Source organism: Echiichthys vipera (assembly GCF_963691815.1).
Source record: "Echiichthys vipera genome assembly, chromosome: 13".
Lineage (NCBI taxonomy): Eukaryota > Metazoa > Chordata > Actinopteri > Perciformes > Trachinidae > Echiichthys > Echiichthys vipera.
Genome location: NC_139838.1, coordinates 22,037,021 through 22,057,867, shown reverse-complemented (window position 1 = coordinate 22,057,867; position 20,847 = coordinate 22,037,021). Strand labels below are relative to the sequence as shown.

At 45.2% G+C, this 20,847-nt stretch overlaps 1 protein-coding gene across 1 annotated transcript in view; it reads left to right on the top strand.

Moving 5' to 3' along the window:
- Window positions 1–980: 980 nt before the first annotated feature.
- The window catches only part of ext1b (exostosin glycosyltransferase 1b), a 123,082-nt gene continuing 103,215 nt past the window's right edge, over window positions 981–20,847 (top strand). The window contains exon 1 of the mRNA XM_083925679.1: window positions 981–2,805. Within this exon, the coding sequence (XP_083781805.1) occupies window positions 1,862–2,805 (944 nt within the window). The 5' untranslated portion in view covers window positions 981–1,861. The remainder of the gene's footprint in view (window positions 2,806–20,847) is intronic.

Sequence of the window (20,847 nt, the reverse complement as noted above, 5' to 3'; positions counted from 1 at the left end):
GTCTCTGTCTACTCATTTCCTGTCTGTCTCTGCAGCTGTCCAATGAAGGCAGTAGTACATCTAATTGTTGACATTGTTGTGTCAAGATTTCCTGATAAGCTCTGAAACAAATACTGCATGCTATTGTGTCTTACATATGAGCTGAACATGAAAAGAAACGAACGTATTCTGCCGTTTGTGAGAAATAAACGAATAATGAAATTAGATGGAAAATTATGAAAATGATTCACAGGTAAATGAATAAATAAATTGTATGTGTACTATTTAATAGGCTACCCACAATGTGCTAAATTTGAAGCGAAAATGTTAATGATATGGTGTCTTTAGTGGGTTGTTGGAAAGAAAGACATAATAAATATTTACAACTAAATAAATACAGTATGTCTGCTATCTAATGTGCAACCCACAGTAGGTGCTGACTATGAAAGATTGCCGGCACATCCTGTTCCTTTTTTTGCTTTTTGCTTGTCTCTTTATTGCAACATTTATGGCTTTAAGATCCGAACTGCACACATTAAGGTTAGATAGTGAATATCAGCTCAGTCAGGGCAGTTTATAGAGCATGCTGCGAGTAAAAACAACAAATCATGGTCAAACTGCTTTATGGGCTATAACATTAAAATAAAAAAAAGATAAATAAAGAAGTAGCCCAGGTGTTATACACTAAACAAAAGCAACCATGCTTGCAGCTCTTAATAAATACTATCACATTAATATAACTCCAGTAAATCTTTCTAACTCCTGGTGTTTTTTTTTGCTCTCTGGCTCATCTCCAAACAACTTCCATTGGCTCACAATTAGATAATTTGCACATGCGGAGAGCTCCGGTTATGAATGGGTGCATTCCCCCCAAGTCCCGCCTCTTCCGCTGCCGCACACGGACCAATCAGCAGCGCCGGTGTGCATCGATGGGACGTCACGTCAGCTGCCGTCGTGTCGGGATTGGAATGTTACCGACTAACAATCGGAACAACTGAGCACTCGGTAATTGGACACTAGGATCAAGGAATCCCGTCTTTTTGAACCTTTTCTCCGCTATTCCGCCCGCTCCGAGGTGAGCGTGCGTTCGCCTCGTGTCGACCGGATAACTTCGCCTGCTGCGTGGCTCCCCCCCGATGAGGTTTCTTATTCAATACCGGCGGGTCTGAGGGGAGGTTGTAATAAATAAGAAAGAGAAATGCGGGGATTCGTCAGGTTACAGTTGCACCGCTGAGCCGCCCGTGCGCTACGACGCTTCCCCCCCCGGCTTTTTCCTCTCTCTTCGCACGGGACCATGGAGTCATAAAAGAGGGGGGATAGGACGAAATCACTCGGACGCGTTTGGATTCAAGCGCGGCGGCCACACCGATGGGTTTCTACACTCCCTGGTCAGCGTGTTACCGAGTTTAACATCCGAAACCGGGGTATACCTTTCCGCCTGGGAGAGCCCTGCTGCTGTTAACCCCGCCGGAGAGAGTTCCCAGACGGCTGTAAGGACAGTTTTCCCCGGTATAGAACAGCCCCCGGTATAGATCAGCCTGAATGAGGGCGAGAAGAAGCGCCGGGGAAGAGAGTCGCTGTATGTGATTGTGTCCGAGCAGCACGGAGCTTTTTTTCCCCCCAGGCACCTCAGCCCCGCTGCAGGCGCTGTGCGATATGGTGAAACTCTACAGAAGAGAGAGAACGGGACAATACTTTTAAAAAATCGCCCACATGCACTGGATCAATTGCTGGATTTGGGAACCGAATACGCAGAAGGGGGGTTGGGGATCCTTGGAGGCTGCCGGAGGATGGAGCGGTGTAGCCGGGGTTGGTGAGAGCCTAACTTCGGGCCACTTTATATTTCTTATTCTTAAACAACTCGCCCCTGTTCCCAGGACACATGCAGGCCAAAAAACGCTACCTGATCCTGCTCTCCGCCGGTGCATGTCTAGTGCTTCTCTTCTACCTCGGAGGGGTTCAACTTCCAGCGGCGAGCAGGAGCCGGCATGACCGCAGCCGGAACGGGTACCGGCCCGACCAGCCCTGGCCTCACTTCTCGGACCCTTTACACCTTTTCCTGCCCTGGGATCAGACGGACACCGAGGAGTACAACCTGCACATATCTCCGAGGCAGAAGAGGGACGTCAACACGAGTGTTTACAAAGGCAAGCGGTGCCGCATGGATTCATGCTTTGATTTCTCTCTGTGTCAAAAGAACGGATTCAAAGTTTATGTTTACCCGCAGCAGAAGGGGGAGAAGATCTCAGAGAGTTATCAGAATATTTTATCAACCATTGAAGGGTCTAGGTTTTACACCTCGGACCCCGGACAGGCGTGTCTGTTCATCCTGAGTCTGGACACTCTGGACCGGGACCAGCTGTCCCCGCAATACGTCCACAACCTGAAGACCAAGGTCCAGAACCTGCCTCTGTGGAACGACGGCAGGAACCACCTCATATTTAACTTGTACTCGGGGACATGGCCGGACTATACGGAAGACTTGGGCTTTGACATCGGCCAGGCCATGTTGGCCAAAGCCAGCATCAGCACCGAGAACTTCAGGCCCAACTTCGACGTGTCCATCCCCCTTTTCTCCAAGGAGCACCCGAGGACAGGCGGAGAGAGGGGGTACCTCAAGTACAACTCCATCCCGCCTTTTAGAAAATACATGCTGGTGTTCAAGGGGAAGCGCTACCTGACAGGTATCGGCTCGGACACCAGGAATGCCTTACACCACGTCCACAACGCGGAGGACGTGGTGCTGCTCACCACCTGCAAGCACGGCAAAGACTGGCAGAAGCACAAGGACGCACGCTGTGACAAGGACAACGCGGAGTATGACAAGTAAGTCACTGTTACTGAGGTGGTTCAAGTTGTTCCTATGAATGCTCTCAAACTTTTACGCACGACATCCGCGCGCATGGAGCCGTCACCTACATCCAAAAACAGAGCGCGCATCCTTCAGGGTTGGGTGTGGAGCCAGTCACATTCATAGATGTCCTTACTGACTGAAAATACATATTAACCAGTAACCTAGAATATAAATGTGCCTCCCCATTTTCAAATCTAGACTTAATCAGACTTGTAAATTCCACTGAGAACTGATAACTGAGTACAATGACTGTGAGCCTATAAAGATCTCCAACTGCAGGTCATAGTTAACCAACCTTTTTATGTCCCCACTACATGACTGGGTTTTACCCTCCCTTTCAAGCATGAAGTAAAAGCTCTCCAGCCAGTCTATTAGCTCCCTGGACACCTCCCCTCCCTCCCTCCTTTCCTATGAAGGAATTCACCCTCCTCCACCACCACCTCCAGCTCCACTTCCATGGGAACACTGCAGCTTTTTTTTTTTTTTTTTACCAGGATAGGCAGGGACACGTTTTGATTTGCACCCTGTACTTAGTGCAAATTAAGTGAAAGTCTACTGTGGGAGTTTTTCACTCAGAAATTAGCATCACTGTTCCGGTGACCTTGTCATGACGAAACGCCGCTTCCCATTTGGAAAAGGTGCATGCGGTTAAGTTTATGTACGCGGTGGCATGTTACAAGTTGTGGCTGACGTATGAAGCGATTTAGTGCAGATAAATCAGTCATAATGGGTAAATTATCACCTTCATTTTCCAGGAGTTAGTGCCATCCTTCCCACTTAGCCCCCAGGGGCAGTTGATTACCTCTAATTTTGGAGGTCTCCATTTTGTCAAGGTGGTAATTAATGATTCCCAGCCTTGGGATCAGCAGCTGCACTTGAATGCTTGGTATGTTTTAATATAGAAGGCGGCGTCCTCTGATGTTTACATAGCTGGATCACGCTGTCAGGTTCACTTCTCTGTGAGTGACATTGGTTTGATCCGCATTCATCAACCCATGGATCCCATGCCTCCTGTAAAGCCAGGATAAACTCAGGCATGTGTTAACAGCACTTGTCGACATTGTTCAAGGCGGGCGTGTGTGTATGTACCTGTACTCGGCACGTCAGGGTTAAAGGGGTAAGGACGGATGGGGGATCATATGGAAAGTTAGCCTACATGTTTCCATTCAATCCATCAGAAAGAAAGACAAAGGAGCAGTGGGGGGGAGATTAGGAATACTTTTAACATTACATGCTTTTGGTTGAGCAAGGAAGTGACTCCTTGAACTTGAAATGAACTCTAAAACCTCTTCGCGGACTGATGATGCCAGAAAGGGAGCTCCAACAAAACTTTACAAGCATGCACTTGTCTATCCATTCGTCATCCTTTTTTCCCCCGTTACACACTCATTCTCATTCTCTCGCTCGCCATCTCCCTGAATGCCTCTGGCTCGGTGTCACCTGGAGAGATATGTCATTCATTATCTGACATTCCAGTCGTCTCTGGACAGCCCACCTCTGCTCTGTGCTCATGACTCTGTTTCCCCGGCACATCAGGTCTGGTTTTCCCAGTGGTCCCCCTGTCTCGGGAACATCTCTGCGCAGTAATCAGGCTGATTGACACGGCAGAGAGTCCAGGGAACACAGAGCCTTCACTGCCCCCTCTTCCCACTGTAGTGTGTTTCACAGTTGATTTATTTATCAATACCCCCGCCTGTTTGTCATTTCATTACCAGCATTGATACAGCATTGTGTTTTTTTACCCGCTTAAACTCAATGAATCCAATTTCACTGTTGCACAACACTTTTACAGCATTTCGTATGCAGTTGGATTTTTGCCTGGTAAACTTCTACATCTTTTTTGTGAACCGATAAGTCTTTTTTTCGTAAAATTGGTTTTACTGGTCTTAACTTGTGTTTAAATTGCTATCCTACTTAAGCACCTGGCAACACAGTGAGGCTAATACCTCTATGGCATTTTTCCTGTTTAGATTTAATCACACTGATGCCTTTCATTTTACTCTAATTTGAACCCCTTCGGCTGCCAGCCCATGCTTTCCAAAAACCCTGATGTAGCTCTCTCAGGTTAATTGGATCTATATGTAGCCGGCCGGTCTTAGTGCTCCATTTCCACAGGCAAATGGGGGAACAGGCGATGCCTTGCGGGGACGCTGTGGTGCAGACTCAGGAATGCACACACGTGTCAGAGCAGCTGTTAGCGCTTGAGGAGGGAGAACTGCCAAGGCAGGCTGGCTGGCTGTACACTGTATGTATGTGTACATACCTGGATGCTCTTTGATTGTAGCCTTTACTTTGAAAAGAAGTGATGCGGTAAACTCTGGTCGTATCTACTCAGATGTTTGCAGTCAATCTGTATCCACCCGCTGACCACAGACGCACACACACACTCACATCAATTCATACGGCTGGTGCTGCACAGCGATGCTACATCCGGGCTCATCTTTGCCTCCTGACCTTTGACCTCGTTGCCTTCCAGAGGAATGCTGCTCTACAAAGGAATGCAGCAGCAGGAGGGCAGAGTGGGATCCGGTATATAGGTACTTGAACCGGCTCCCACCCACAGACTGTACACACACACACACACACACCGTGTACACACACACAAATGCACCATGCGCCGCACATTTATTCAATTGATTTTCTTAGCTGCAGTAGTTTTCAATTGGAGTCACTCTGGTCCTCTTCCATGGCCAAACGCTGATGAAAGGGCCAATTCACTGCTACATTATCCACTGAGTTTTCAGCACTGCTGACAATGATCCTGGGAGAGGACAGTAAAAGGCTATTACAGGCTTGACAATTGAAAAATTTCCCGTTAAGAGTGATTTTGCTGTAATTCTATGGCTTGTAGTGACTAAACCTCCTTTCCTGCATACTCCCAGCTAGATATGTTATATTTCTTTGTTTCTAACTTTGTGATTTAATTTAGGGGAAATAAAGTTCTCGTTTCTGTTGAATAGGAAGTCAAATTCTGTGGACTTCCTGTTTAGATAATGACTCACTTAAGGCATGGATGTTTCATTGTATTATGTCACCTAAAGAGGACTAAACTTCCCTTTGATATGCCCTACACATATTCTTTATACAGTGGAATGCTGCCTTCATACTGTATGTACAACATTAAACCAAGAATGTAAGTGCTTTCTATTCCACCGGCGGGCAGATTATCCAGCAAAAATGCAACCAATGTTGTTAAGTTGTTATTATTACTATCGAATGTTCCATTAATGTCCGTCTGCACATGTTCCTTTTTATTTGCTCTTTGTTAAGCCTTTCTCTGGCTAACAGCAGCGCCATCATCCCCCATTTAATACTTAACCAGCTTTGTTGGCTCATATTGACTTTGTACTTTAGCCACTCCACTGGCAGCTGCCGCTCAAGGTCACCCGAGGGACTTGAAAATGGAAAGAGAGTGGATGGGCAATGAAGAGAAGTAGAGGGATAGATTTAGAGAATGAGAAAAGTCAAGAGATAGAAAATATGTCTGTTGCCTGAAAATATGTGCGTGTGTCTGTGGAAGGAGAAGAAGAAGAGCAAGTGGGTGTGAGATTGAGTGATAATAGTGTGACACACACCGCGGATGTCGGGAGTGTGCTGCGTGAGTTGGGATGAAAGAAATGGAGTCCAGAAAATTACACGTGTAGTGGGATTTTTTCCCATTAGGAGTCAATGACAGTAACATCAACCGAGCGCTGCGGCATTTTCATTTTCACAACTGTGTCATCAGCAGAAATTTTCCCACTTGAGAAAACACGAGTGGCTGGGAGGCAGAAAAGAGGAAGAAGGCCAACCTCCCGTCCTCCTCCTCCTTTTTTTTTTTTTTGCACTTCCTGGTGTAAAGTCCCCTACCTTCCCTTCGTTTTACTTTTATTCCCCTCCCTCCTCCCCACTCTATCAGAACAACATGGAAACACTGATGTGATTTGGCTTCGAGATGGCTCCCTGCCACATTTCCATTTCCTCCCCTTTTTTATTTATTTAATGACGACGCTGCAGTTGACATGTTGTTGACACGATGCCATAGAATGAGAGGCAGTAGCTGATCTGGGCCAAGTGAAGAAAACCAGCAACACTTCCTCTCCACCTTATCTTAGTAAAACACTATTATGAGCGGGAATGGCGTCATTCACCTAAATGCCAGTGCGGCGGTGCTGCCTGATTGTCGACTCCTGTTGGAGATTTGGAGAGTGGCGAGCGAGGAGCAAACAGTCGTGTTGCTACCACGCTGTTTTGCAGGAGAGGGTGTCACACTCCCCGTGTTGCCATTGTTTGTTTTTCTGTAGTCAGATTAATAAATCATGAATATTTCATGACTTCCTTAGATAAAGTACCAAGCTCGTGATGGAGAATGTTAATGATGTGGAGGATAATCAGTTTGAATGTGATGCAGCGTAATTAGGACTCTTTGATATTTTGGCGTGTGCATGTGTGTTAGAGACAGATTTAAGCACATAACTAGATAAAAACCTCTGTTTGTTATTTTATCTTATCAGGCCGTCTATACATCCCCTCTGACTTTCATTATCTCTGTCTTGTTTGTGCGATTCGGTTGCTTTAGCCTCAATCGGTATTATCTGGGGCAAGTCACTGTGTCACCGTTACATGAGAGAAGTCAGCACAGCTTATTTCTGCCGTGGCTCCCGTTTGGCAGTGCGTTTGTTTCATAACTGGTCTTTTTTCAGCAGCAATAGTTTATGATAAACTTAAGTTACAAGTGCTTAGTTTTGTTACATTACTGAGAAGCCGGTCTATTTAGGACTTCAGCTACAACAATCCATCTAAAAAGTTTTCTAAAAAGTTAAAAAAAATTCAATGTCATAAGTTCCTACATGTCATGTCTTTAGATGGCCATCCAAAACCAAATGTTACAGTGATATAAAGCAGAAAAAACAATAAATCCTCATATTTGAGAAGGTAGAACCAGAGAGTTTGATGTTTTTGCTTTTGAAATGACTATAGACCATAGACCTGCTGTTTCCTGATCTTATCATATGATTGTTTTGGGGACACTTCCTTTATATAAAGGCTCAGGCTTGTTTTTCAGGTGACAAACACGTGTTTTTTGCATTTACTAATCTGGAGGTCTGCCTGCAACTAGCGATTTGTTCGATAATTTAATGAAATATTGATTCAATGTTGGGGCAACAAAACGTTTGGCCATCAGTTCTCCTCTTCAAACGTCCGGTTTTGTCTCACCTACTTTCAAAAATGCTAAAATATTTACTTTACTGGTCACAGCAGACAGAAAACCGGTAGATATTCACATCTGAGGTGCTGCCACCAGCAAACTATTATTTAAACTGTTAAAGTAAACGTTTCCATTTCTTTTTTTAATCATTTCAGCTCTACTAATCTCAGATCTGCTGAAACATATTCCAAGTTTGTCTTTGTTTTTCGTGCGTGCCTGCGTGTGTGCGCATCCCTTTGTTTGAGTCTTTGTCTTCGTACGTGGGTGTGTGAACATGAGCATGTGTGTGTGTGTGTGTGCACGTAGGATGACTCGGGTCACGACCCCGCTGTCTGTCCCCTCGCTGAGTGACGAAGGCAAAGCTCAACTCACTGACCCACATTCATTGAGGGATTACCAGCACAGCCAGGCCGCCCCTGGCCTCAGAGGTGGCAGCGGCGGCGGAGGCGGGGTGGAGCAAGAGAAGGAAAGAACTTGGGGGTGGACATGAACTCGGCTCATACATCCTATTAAGACAGTGATGCCCAGGACCATCCTGCACCCCCTTCAAGGCCAGCTGCGGGCTTGTTGGTGTAGAGAGATTGATCAGCTGGGAGGGTTCCCCCCAAATGAAAATCGATGAGAGTATTAGCACGGCAGCGGGCCTGCCCTGGAATCATGTCCTCTATTAAAAGCTGCCCCCTTCCACCCTGGAGTAAAACACTGGTCCAAATGCTTGTTGTGCTCACGGTAACAGTAATTGAAAGAGTGAGGAATAACAAGGCATCCTTCTTTTCCCAGAACTGTCAGGAAATGTTTTAGAGCAATGAATTAATAAGAGACAGGCACAGTAGTAAAAGTTGTAATCCCCCCCCCCCTCTTCTTTCTCTCTCTCTCTCTCTCTTACTTCCTTTCTTTCTGTCACTCCTGAAGCAACTCATCCTTAACTAGTGCCGATACGGTGATGTACAAAGTTTGCAGGCAGACAGGTAAGTGAGTAGCTGCGCAGTTTTTTGGAAGACTGTGACAGTGCAGAAGAGAAAGTGAACGAGAGAGCGAGAGAAAGGAGCCGATTGGGTCTTTGTGAACTCAATTAAACTAGACAGGTATGTAACTGGCTGAGGCAGAAAGTGATGATCAGGACAGACACGTGATTGGCTTCTCATTAAATTCTCTGCTGAGGAGGCATGAAGGGAAGATATGGCTGCTGTCTATAGGTTTGCCGAGCATGATGAGTTCTGACATCTGTCCTTTTTTTTTTTTAAGCAAAGAAGTATTAAAAAAAAATCTCATTTGCTTTCTCTGTGTGGCATGGGGGCATGCTGAGACGGGGCAACACTGCTCTGAGCGCACATTCTCGACTCCGTCATTCCAACATTCCCGCGTTCAGCTGCTGCTCTGTTTTGCCATCACCCCCCTGGTTTTGGTTGTGTTTTTTTAACATACGATCATTCAACATTAACTGAGTCAGTCTGAGAACCAACAGTGGTTTGTCGTCTGTCTCGTTAGCCTCTTTCCCACTGAACAGAAAAGCCCAATAATATCTGACTTTTGTCCTTAGTAGGAAAGGTTACACTTGGCATTCATTCCCGGGACAAATGACTCATCAGTAGTCACAGGTATTCATCGGCTCCAGCTTCGATCTGCAGTGATGGAAACATGACACCTGGGTGGGCACACCCTTTACCGATGCCATGATGCGTGTCGCCTCGGTCGATCATTTCTGCTTCTCTTTGCCATCTCAGCCACAAATTCCGTCCGTATCTCCGCCTGGGTAGCGCTCGGACATTATGACATCAACAGACATAAAAAACGATAGCGAGGTATACTCGTCCACTGTCAGTGAAGTAGCAGTCCATCGCCTATTTTAAGCATCTTTTCCTGGGCTAAAACACCTGCATATACATGGTCATTTTGGTGGAAAAGAGGGGGTAGGTCAGCAACTCTTTTACAGATCTGACAAAATGATGCAGTCGCTCGTTGATGAGTTCTTTTTTCCAAGCTGGTCGGAGAAACGCCAGCTTAAGCTTGTCTTGTATAGAAAAAAAACAACATGAATGAAGTGAATAAATGTTTCAGCTTTAATGCAAGGCTCTAATTTAATCATCCCTCCTACATGCTCATGTGACCGGTCAAGTGAACACGGGTTTCACTGTGAGTGAATTAGGTTGTTGATTTATATGCCTGTTATCATTTTGCTGCTGAACTGTGGACAGTAGCGTGTGGTAGTGCATGAGAGGTCAGTGTGTGTGTGTGCCTGCGTGTGTGTGTAAAGGGAGAGCTGAGGGGTTGCTTGCCGCTGGTCCCAGTGCTCCCAGGGATTTGTCCCTCTTCCTGAATGACTCTGTGGTCCCCAGGCTGTGGAGCACCTGACCAGAGTTATCTCATCAATGAGGGGCAGTGGGCAGAAACTCCAGCCCATATCTGCAGTGGACACTGACACGCTCGGAGTAAAACATATACAGAACTCATAAAGCATGACCATTTCATTCCAAATAAGAGAGCTACACACACACACACACACACACACAAGCTCATCAAGACCAGTCCACCAGCGTAGTCAGCAGTTGTTGCAGACCTCGCCTCCTGTGAGCTCTGTGACTCCCTCGGGGCGTTGCAGCAGCTCCACTGGGGGAAAAGGAGGGGAAGTGGGGGTAGTAGCTAGTTTTTATGGCAGCTTTTATGGCCCCATGAGGCCGTTCAGCAAACACCTATGCCGGCACATCAATAGGACGGCAGATCGTTGACGTCAGCCTGCACGCTGACCTCCCTCCTTCACTTCTCCCCACCACAGGAGCGAAAACAAACACTAAACCCCTCTGCTGGTATTCATATTTAAATAGTAATTGGCAAAAGAGGGAAATCTGAGTAAGGGCAAAGAGGAGAAGGAGGTGGTGGGGGTGGAGTGGGGGAGCTGAAGAGGGCAATAGCTTAAAAAAGCATTATGTCACTGAAGAATGTGTGCATGGCTCAATGTTTAAGGGGCCATGGCTGCGAGCAGAGAAAGAGGGTTTTGTTGGAGCAGATCTGGCTGCCTGGCAGGCTGATGGAAGGGCTCTTTCCCTGTCTGGTTCATCATGCTTTATGGCTCAGTTTGACTTCCACTCATGGGGTGTAAAAGTTTGGGCTGCCCCCAGGCTCTCCGAAGGGGTCCTATTGTGCTAAAGTTTGCTCTCTTTCCAGAGGGGACGCTTGTTCCTTGTTGACATCACTGCCTCCCCATATGGTCCCCTTTTTACTCCCTCGTGTTGCACCCCTCTCCATCAACCCTGACTCTCCTACTACCGCGGCCTCTCTTCCTCCTGCACGTCTTTGCTTTTGCTCTTTAATGCTGGGGCGACAACAGGCAACAATGGCTGCTCTCACAGCTCCAGTCACTGACAACCATGCCCTGGTTTGGCAGATTCCAACAGCACTTCACGGATCAGCGGCTAAGCCAAATCTAACTGGGGAGGAGGAGGAGGAGGAGAGGAGATGGTTACAAGGGAAGAAGGCATCTGGTCTCACCAAGGAGAGTCTCAGTATGCCCATAGTGTGGGTGTAAGATTGACCGGAGAGAGGAAGGAAAGAATCATTTTGGTGTATTTCTTCCCAGCTTTCGAGACAGTTTATTTGCTGGTGTTTATTCATGAGCTTGATGGGGGCCTCCTTTTCAGATAAAGTAGAAGGAGTGCATGCTTGTTTTAGGGAAGCTATGTAGGACAAAGTGCAGCTGCTTGTGGTAATACTGGATATTTAAAATTAACGCCCACTCGCCTTCTCTTCAATTTCTTCCTGCCTCTTTATTCTCCCTGCTGTTCCCAACTCGCAATTTCTCTTTTATGTAGTTATTTCCTCTATCTCACACTCCCACAGCCTTAAAAGCCCACGCACACAACCGTTTGATTCTGCGTACATGTGGAATGAGTCCATAAAATGCTTTCCAGCATTACTTCTCATGACCCTGACCTTCTGTATGATCTCATTGCGTCATTGATGGAAACATTTAAGGGCTAAGGACATTTCTTGTTGTATGAGTCATTTCCACAGAGATTCAGTGGTTTGATGGCATTTTTCCACAGCAGATTATACAGCTAGTTTCAGACATATATTCTTGGTATTCTGCTACTTTCTCCAATATTTCTTTCCTTCTGTGGCTCTATCGCAGAGCGGTAGGATGCTTTACCCGTTTTGGTGGTTTAATTTTTCCCCTGCTGCCTCCTATCTGGACACATCTATCCATCTGCATCTCTGCCACCAAAGAAACCTAGCAGAAAACGCAGGGGAGGAAAAGCTTGAGTGGGAAAAGCCAGGGAACAAGTAGAGACTCAGAAGTAAAGGGAGAAGAGGGAAGTAGAAAGACGAGGGCGGATGAAAGATGGAAGACGTGTAGCTGAGCATCCTGCTTTGTAGCAGCTTGACGGGGTGTGTTTTCTTGGTGGGGGTGAATTGAAGTGTTTATTTCCCCAGAAAGTTGTGACACGACAGCACTTTGTTTTCAAAGTGTCTGTGTCTTGTTTGTCTTTGCAGCTCGCCCGCCAGACACAGTGTTCTCTGGCTGCCTGAAGTGAGACAGGTGAGCGGAGCGAGGAGACGTTTTAGATGCTTCGGCTCATGCAATTATGTGGATCTTATGGTAAGATTGTAACAGTTCTCTTAGTGAGTGTGCGTTTTCACGTCCTATACTTAACGTGCACTGATGATAGACTTGTCAAGCCACCAGCAGTAGAAGAAATATACAATGGCAGAAAAGCCAGATTTGATTTCTTTAAATTTCCATGAGAAGTACACACAGCGCGTATTAAGAAACTGTGCCTTTCTGTGATTGTGATGTCACCTCTGTACTATACATAGGTAGAAAGTGCAGCCACAGTGCCTTTACACTCATTCTCCCGCTGCAATGATGGTGCAGAGATGCCAACTTGGAAAAGCCTTTAACAATCAAAGGTTGACTGTTGCGCCGGCTTTTTAAACCTCACAAACCCGACCCGACCCACAAACCGCTGATCTTTGATCCCCTCAGATATCTCTCTGATGACAATTTAGACTCTGGGGGCAACGGCTAATATTGATGACCTTTCCGGTGTAGCCGTTAGATATCGGGGCCACGACTTCCTCGACTGAGCAGCGATCATTTGTTACGGTCCGATTGACAACTTGAGACGCGGGAATGGAGTTCGCAGACAATGTATCTGTAAACGGATATCTACTTATGAATGAAGATAAATAATAACACAAAGTTATTGAAAAGCCAAATCATCGACAGACAATAGCTGATTGGTTCTATGACGGCAAACGTTTCTGCCTCGTTTGCTCGCCACATGGACTGTTTACCTGCATGCAACCGAAGCTCAAACGCGATTGGTAGATACCAACTCAGACTACAAACCAAGACTGCATCCGCCACCCAATTCTTTTCCTGTTGCCTAAACTGCCTACTCTCATAAGAGCCCAATCTCTCTGTAGAGATTAACAAACAAACCAACTTTATACAAAGCACAATTGTCAGGGTATAGACTGTACCGGTGCCTTTCATTGCAACCTACTTCCTGGCACTTTCAAAATGCTAATTTGAACCAGGCAAGCTCGTTCAATTAATTTGTAATAAACTCCACGGTCCAAAAGGCATGTATTCCTCATCATGTGTCTGAGCGTTGTATGTATGGGAGTGTGAATGTATGGGAGTGTGAATTTCAAAATGCTTCCCTTTTCACCCTCTTACATGTGTGAAGTCTGTAGCAGATGTCACAAGGTTTTGAGCCGCATTTATTCTGCAGCCGTCCCTGCCCGACTGTCTGGTACGCTCAAAGTGTTTTCAGTATCATCGCTTCTATATTGAGGCTATAGGTCAAATTCTCCTCAGGTTCCCCAAACAGAGATGTGTGTGCGTGTCTGTGTGTGTAAAAGGAAGCTCTTCTATTTGCTAGTGGGTCCAGTCTGGAGCCTGTGGGGTATCTGGTGTCTGGAGACTATTTGCACACAGCTACATATAGCTTACTATCTATAAACACACACTTTTTCAGGAGCTTATGGAAAGCATGAGCTAATAATGTCGAATGTACACGCTCTTCATTGCGCATACGGCCGTTTTCATCCTTCTGTTCTAGTGTGTGTATTTTCACTTTGGTGTGGACAGTGGAGGATTGCTTTTCTGCCTGCAAAGTGTTTGCACTTTAGCCGACGAGGGGACAGACAGAAATCCAGACAAGTATGTGTTACGTTTACACTGCAGTCTGAGGTGTGTGCGTGTGTGTGTAATTGTGCCTCAGCGTCTGCATATGTGCGAGGTAGTGCTGATTCAGTAGCACGTCCTTCCCACTTTTCTCCCAGCAATCCTCAGTGAATGTTCTTCTTTTTAAGCCACCAGGTAACCCTCCAGCCCAGCTTCTTCCTCCCGGTCCACCACACACACACACACACACACACACACAAACACACACAGACAGCACTGCCTCCCGCATACTCGGCAGCATTTTGTTTGGCCGAAACCTGCCGCTAACTGTAACTGTGGCCACTCATGTGGAACGCCCAGAAGCTACAAAACATGAATAATGTATCGGCAAGTGGAGTTTTTATTCATGTATTTTTTTTATAATAAGCATGTCCACACACACCCATGCCATCATTCAGTACAGCACAGCACAGCCTCCACAATCTCCACATCCTCCCTGTAGCAGGCACAGTCAGCGCCAGGGTTTCACGCATTTTTATTTTTTACGAAAGCGGCACAGAGGCATCTGAGTTGCTGTACTCTCATTTTGACGTGGAGAAAAAGAAGAATATTTAGAATTTCATCCAGGATCAGAGAGTGACCTTTAAGGCCTGTTTTTTGGGATGAATGCTGAGTCAATTTACTGAGTTCACACGGTCGGAGGAGCAGAGGAGATTCATTATTCAATAAATTGCATTTAATGTGGAGTATGAAGCGAGACCAAATGAGCCTCAAAGCCGGCGGCATCTCTGGATGCTGATAAGCTTTTTAGAGGAAGACACAGGGGAGGTTTTTTGGGAACGGGAACAGACGCACTACATGCCCAAAAAATAGATGCGTTGCTTTGCATTTCCCAGCTGCTGTATCTTTTGGGACGGCTGAGGCAAGCAGATCTAAGAGCTCTGTCATTACTGGGTTTGCTGTAGCTTCATCGCTGCTGCCAGATCTGCTGTGCATTTTCTGCTTGAAATCTCCCTAAATAAATCAGGAAAATCTCAAGCCACACAAAAATGTTCTTATTATATCCATCGTATGAATTTGATGTTAAATCTTGCATATCTTGAATTTCTCCCTGGTTTGATCAGTTTGTTTCCCCTTGTTGATGTTAGTGATAAAGAGTCTCCCTCCGCATCAGCTCTTGTGTCGGGCGATTTTGATCTTACTAATTTAACTGCTACTGTGGAGCAGACACTGACAACTTCTCTGTAGGAGAGAGTACCATACGTTTCTCCATGTAAAGACATACCGTGAAATGTCAGTTTAGCTTCATGTAGACTCCATATCTGACTACCAATTTCATGTAACACAGTCCCTCATGAAGGTTTCCTTACAAACAGCCCTGAGCTGCTGTGAGCAGCTGTGATCAGAGTCCATGCTCTGGGCACGCTGCCCTCTGAAAGTCCATAAAACGTTTACAGAAAAAAAAAAGGCCACAATCATCTTCATTACATGTTGGGAGTTTGAAGTTTGCCTGCACTGCAAAAATCCTCTGCATCTTCTCATTTAACCCCTTCATCTGTGTGAAAGTCCATGTTTTGCTTTTGACGCACAAACTAAAACATGGGTCCTTCATAGTGTTTCTATTGACTTTTTTTTACTCTGTTCTCTTGCTTTAAGTCTTGCATATTCTGCGAATCTACCAATATCTAAAGATCACGTTATCACACAAATCCATCTTGTCAGGCTCCAAGTAATCAATTGTGTTCCGACCAAAGATGAACCTGCCGATCAGCGTTTTGTGAGGAGCTACTGGCAGTTGAGGGGGGAGGGGAGCGGGGGGTAAAGACACAGATAGGCCACTGTTCGTTGGCAGCTCCTGAAGAGGTTAGCTTAGATGCTGCAATGGCCTCAGTTTTATTAGCACTGGAAAGTTTTTCTTCATTAAAAGAAGAGAAAAGAACGCAACCAAAGGCTTTTCTCGATGGAAAAGATTTAGGTAGGTAGGTAGGTAGGTAGGTTAGGGACACACCAAGCCACTTTAAAGAACTAGTGGTGACGAAGGCCAACTGTTGCTTTGCCTCATGTTGTTCGTGTCTCAATCCTCAGAGAAATTCACACAGCCTGAATTCAGAAACTGTGCCTATAAACGAGCCGTCAGGACTTCTGTACGGTCGTGATGTAACAACTTTACTGTATATGGGTGAAAAGTGCCGCTACAGTCATTCCCCCGGCTGCAGCTTTGGTGCAAATACACAGGCGCTAAAACGGAGCGACCAATATTGTCCCTCCTCCTGTACTGTTAATACAGATAAATCATCTCCTATTTTGATCAAACGACCATGTGTCATAGGTTTAAGAAACACAAGCACAGCCAAGTTAACATTAGCTTCACTTTGCAAGCTTCACACGGTGTTAACCTAAGGTGCACTCAGGAAACTGCATCCCTCATATTGCGTTGCATATTTTATACGCCGCACTTTCAGGTTGTTTTCTGAATCTAGAAGCCACAATTTAAAAAAAAAACCCAACATATTTTATTTTTATTGAACCATAAAACGTTACTGTATTGTTACTTTAGCTTTTCTCACACCCTGATCAAACCCTCCTCTTCGGGTCGGACCTTTGTAGTAACCGCGCTGTTTCGTTAATGATCGTCAGATAACATTACCCAACATAACCTTATCAAGGCCACCTGTGTCAGGCTGTCACTCCTTATCAGTGGGTTGCTGCATGCATGGATGCACATGTGCATACACACAAAATAAACATGGACTGAGTGACTGAAAATCCTGGCTGCAAATGAATAAGCCTGTCTGATGTGCCAAAGCACAGCTGGACACTGTTTCTGCTGCTGAAATACATGCGGCTGCCACCCACCGCAGTTTGGAGTTGTGTTGTGTTTGCAGCTCCTCATTGGATGATTTTTCTCTCTTTTTCTTCTCTTGTAGCTCAAAGTGACAATTCTTATGGTAATTCGCTCTTATTTGCTGCCATGATGATGCACAAGTCAGGTCTTAAGTGACAAAATAGAGCAGGGATCTGTGAGCCAGCGTGTTTGCTCACTGAACCGCGTGAATGTGAAAGACCCTCTCAACTGTACATGAGACCTTCTGTACGTGCTCGAATCATGTTTAGTCCCCCGCTGTTATGAAGCACTTCCCATCTCATCAGAGAGCTCTTCCCCCGATTGCACGCTTGCTTTTTCAAGAAAGTTTCATCATTGGCAAACAAGCTACTGGCTTAATGGAATCCGAATACATATTTTTTTAATGGATCAGTTAATATCCAATCAAAGGCAGGAGCACATCAACCATTTATGAGTCGATAAGTGAGTTCATGTATTGGTGGTTACTAAGAGCATAAAAGGGAAATGTCTTGCCGTTTATCTATCTGTGGTAGTAAGGCGGAGGCATGTCTTCCAAAATAAAAGAACTCTAATTCACAATTAATTCACAAAAACAACTGTTTTCATGGTCAATTCAAAGTCATTTTTAAGAGAAAAAGAGTTTCAAATGTGAGGACCTTTAAACCGACGTATTTTATTTTTTGGATTAATCGATAAGGAAAACAAGCTTTAGTTGCAGCTCTATTTCTTTGGTTGTTTTTTTTTTCATGGGTGGATTTGTTATTAGATATCATTTATCAGTAATCATTTTATTCCTTAGTTAGCAGAGGCTTAATCATTTCAGGCCAGATGGGACGCCTCCACTAAAACCCTCGGGGACAATAAAGACTTCAAATGTCCCATGATAATAATAATAAAAACAATAATAATTAACTTTATTTATAGAGCACTTTTCAAAGAATAAATGTAGCTCAAAGTGCTTTACAGTAACAAATACAACACATTAAAACAAGGGCAAATAAATAGTAAAATTAGACAATAAAGAGAGAAATAGTACAACAGGCTGTACTAGGGAGGCTAGTGTTTCTTTAAGCCTTGATGCTGGTTTTATATTTTGGCGTCCTTTTCTTTGCCACGTTCACTGCAACTTAACGATAGCCACAAATATCCCAATCTAAAAATAGGCCTCAGCTTAAGAAATGCACATCATCTGAATTTATGTGTCCACAAGATATGGGATGCTGGCAGTCGTACGTCGTTTCCAGCCACTGTGACCGTGATTGCGACGCGGGTGCGGTTCAAGCTGGATGGACGGGTTTGCTGAGATGTGAATGGGGGGTGTGAAGTGTCCCATCCTTGCGAACAATAGGTGTCGTGGCTGCCGGCAGGAAGGTGAACAAGTTTACATTCACAGAGTGACGGAGGGAAAGAGCAGAGCAGGAGCAGTCGACAGGTTTTTCTTCTAAACAAACTTCTTAACGCTTGTAGCACTTCCCCACACAAATCCTGCAAGTGCAACCCTGTCACAGATGAATTCTTGATCATTGCTTTTTTAACACAGAACCGGGGTCTGCATGCAGTTCTTTACACTTTACAAACAGAATCATATCAAACTATAATTATATGCTAAAAAACAGTGACGTATTTCACTTTAGAACTCCCTAATACTTGTATCCAGTCAATGAAGTTGTTCTTACTACTGTTTGTGCATTTTGGGTGTAATTTTATACAAGTTATCACATCTTATAAGAAAAAATAACTTAATGACACCGCGTGTCTTGTGGCCATTTTGTTTGCATAACTGAAAACACACCAAATAAGTTTACTTTCAGAGTATACTGCCAGTCTAAATCCTCCACTAACCTATTCTCCTCCCAAAAGCCTCATTCCACCTTTAAGTGGAGCTAGACTTGTTGGACACACTTGGTCAGTACGCAATTATGTAACGGAAAAGGAAAGGCTTCTGCGTCAGGGCTTGAGATAGCTGAGTGGCCCCGAATGGTCCTGCCGCGGCCTGATGGAAGAACATTTGTGGCAGTAATTTAGCACATGGGTGCTTCCGCCGCAGGGGTTATTGTATTCGTCACGCTCGACTGCGACCACGCCGAACCGCTTGTGTTTTCAGGCCGGCCGGCTCCCCCGTAAACTCACTGGCTCCCAACAATAGACTGCAAAATGAGACGCACCAGACAGAGAGTTGGGAGGCAGATGGAAAGAGAGAGAAGGGGAGATTGTGGAAAGGAGAGATTAACTGGGTGAGAAAGTGGGCTGGGGCAAGAAAGAGAAATAAATTGCGGCAAGAAGGGAGGGACTGCACGAATACAAAACTACGCACCGTGAGCCTGTGGCCCTACATATAACCAAAAAGGATAGCTATCTCTCTGTGTCTGCAGCCAAAACATTTACAGAACATAGTTTTAATGTAGAGTCAATACAATGAAACTTGAAGGAAATGATTAAAAAGTGGAGAGAGGCAGCTAAAAGAAGTATTTTGAAGTGATGTGATGCGGAAAGCCGGAGAGTATTGGTGTGCTGGGATGGCAGATTGCTCCAGGTCAGCCGGAGCGAGGCGGACCACAGGAGGCCTGCGAGCTCAACATAAACAGAGAGCATGTGTGTTAGTGAACCCCACCAGACCACAGAGGCTCGGTCTGCTCCTGACCCAAACACAGAAACAGACAGGCTCTGTGTGTGTGTGTGTGTGACCACAACATAGCACAGGCAAACAGCTGTTTTAGCCACTGTGGTCCGCACTATCCCTGGCGGCATCCTGACCTCACTTTACATCACATTTTCTGTTTCTTGGGTGTTTTGTGACCTTAACCGGAGACCCCTGCTCTGCCCATTTTTAATTAAGGATTTCTCAGAATGGTACTCTTGATGTGACGGCTGTGATATACGAGTGGTATGGTGAGGTAATGAAGAACAGCACTGCTGCCTTTAGCGAGGACAGAGCTTCACAAATGGGACAAAATCTACACGGAGGCCATAAAGAACGCAAGTACCAAGATCAAGCGCAGTTAGCTGTAATCTCTCGTATAACCACGCCTCTGCATCATCATTAAAGGTCACCCATGCATAGTGGCTTTAAGATGTGATACATCGCCTGTCTTTTAACATTTCCAAGGGGTATTTGTGCAGAGGAAATCCAGCTTTATGAGGAAATTATCGGGCCTATTTGACCAAATAGTCTGAGCAGCTTTAGGGCATTTCTGTATTTGTTTCCGACGCATCTGAAAGGGGTCAGATTAGACTGGTTCTGGATTAAAAAGCTTTGTTCTGACAAGTTACTTTTGCATATCAGGAGACAACAAGCTGAATTAAATCAGAGGCGGGCACGCCAAAGAGACAAGAGAAGCCTGTCTCTATAGCGATGATCTTCAGTGTTTTCTGTGGTTGTTTTTCTTTTTTTCATATGTAACTAATTGAGGCACTTAACAAATAACATTAAGTTTGAGTTTTGTTTCTCTCATTCGCCCACGCTTTATTTTTATCTCCCTTGTTTCTACTCAGGAAGTCGGCCACACTGCTGTCATTTAAATATCAAAATGTTCATCATTAGTCATAATGAGAGTGGTGACAACAGGGGGGGGTTGGCGTCTGAATGAATGCACGTTTGCACTGCAGACACCACTTTGGTAACTCCTGAAAATAATTTATCAGGAGCAGGAACTAACTACGACCCAGGAACCAAAAGTCAAGCAGAGTTCCTCAAATGTTTCCTGGGGTCCTGAACAAAAAAACATAACAGTGCCATAAATTGTTGAGCTGGGGAAAGACGTTCCCTGCGGAAACATGAAAGAGGTTGTGGATCTTAAATATTTCACTGCAAAGCCCGAAATTACTGCGGATTCTTCTTTATGATGGGAATC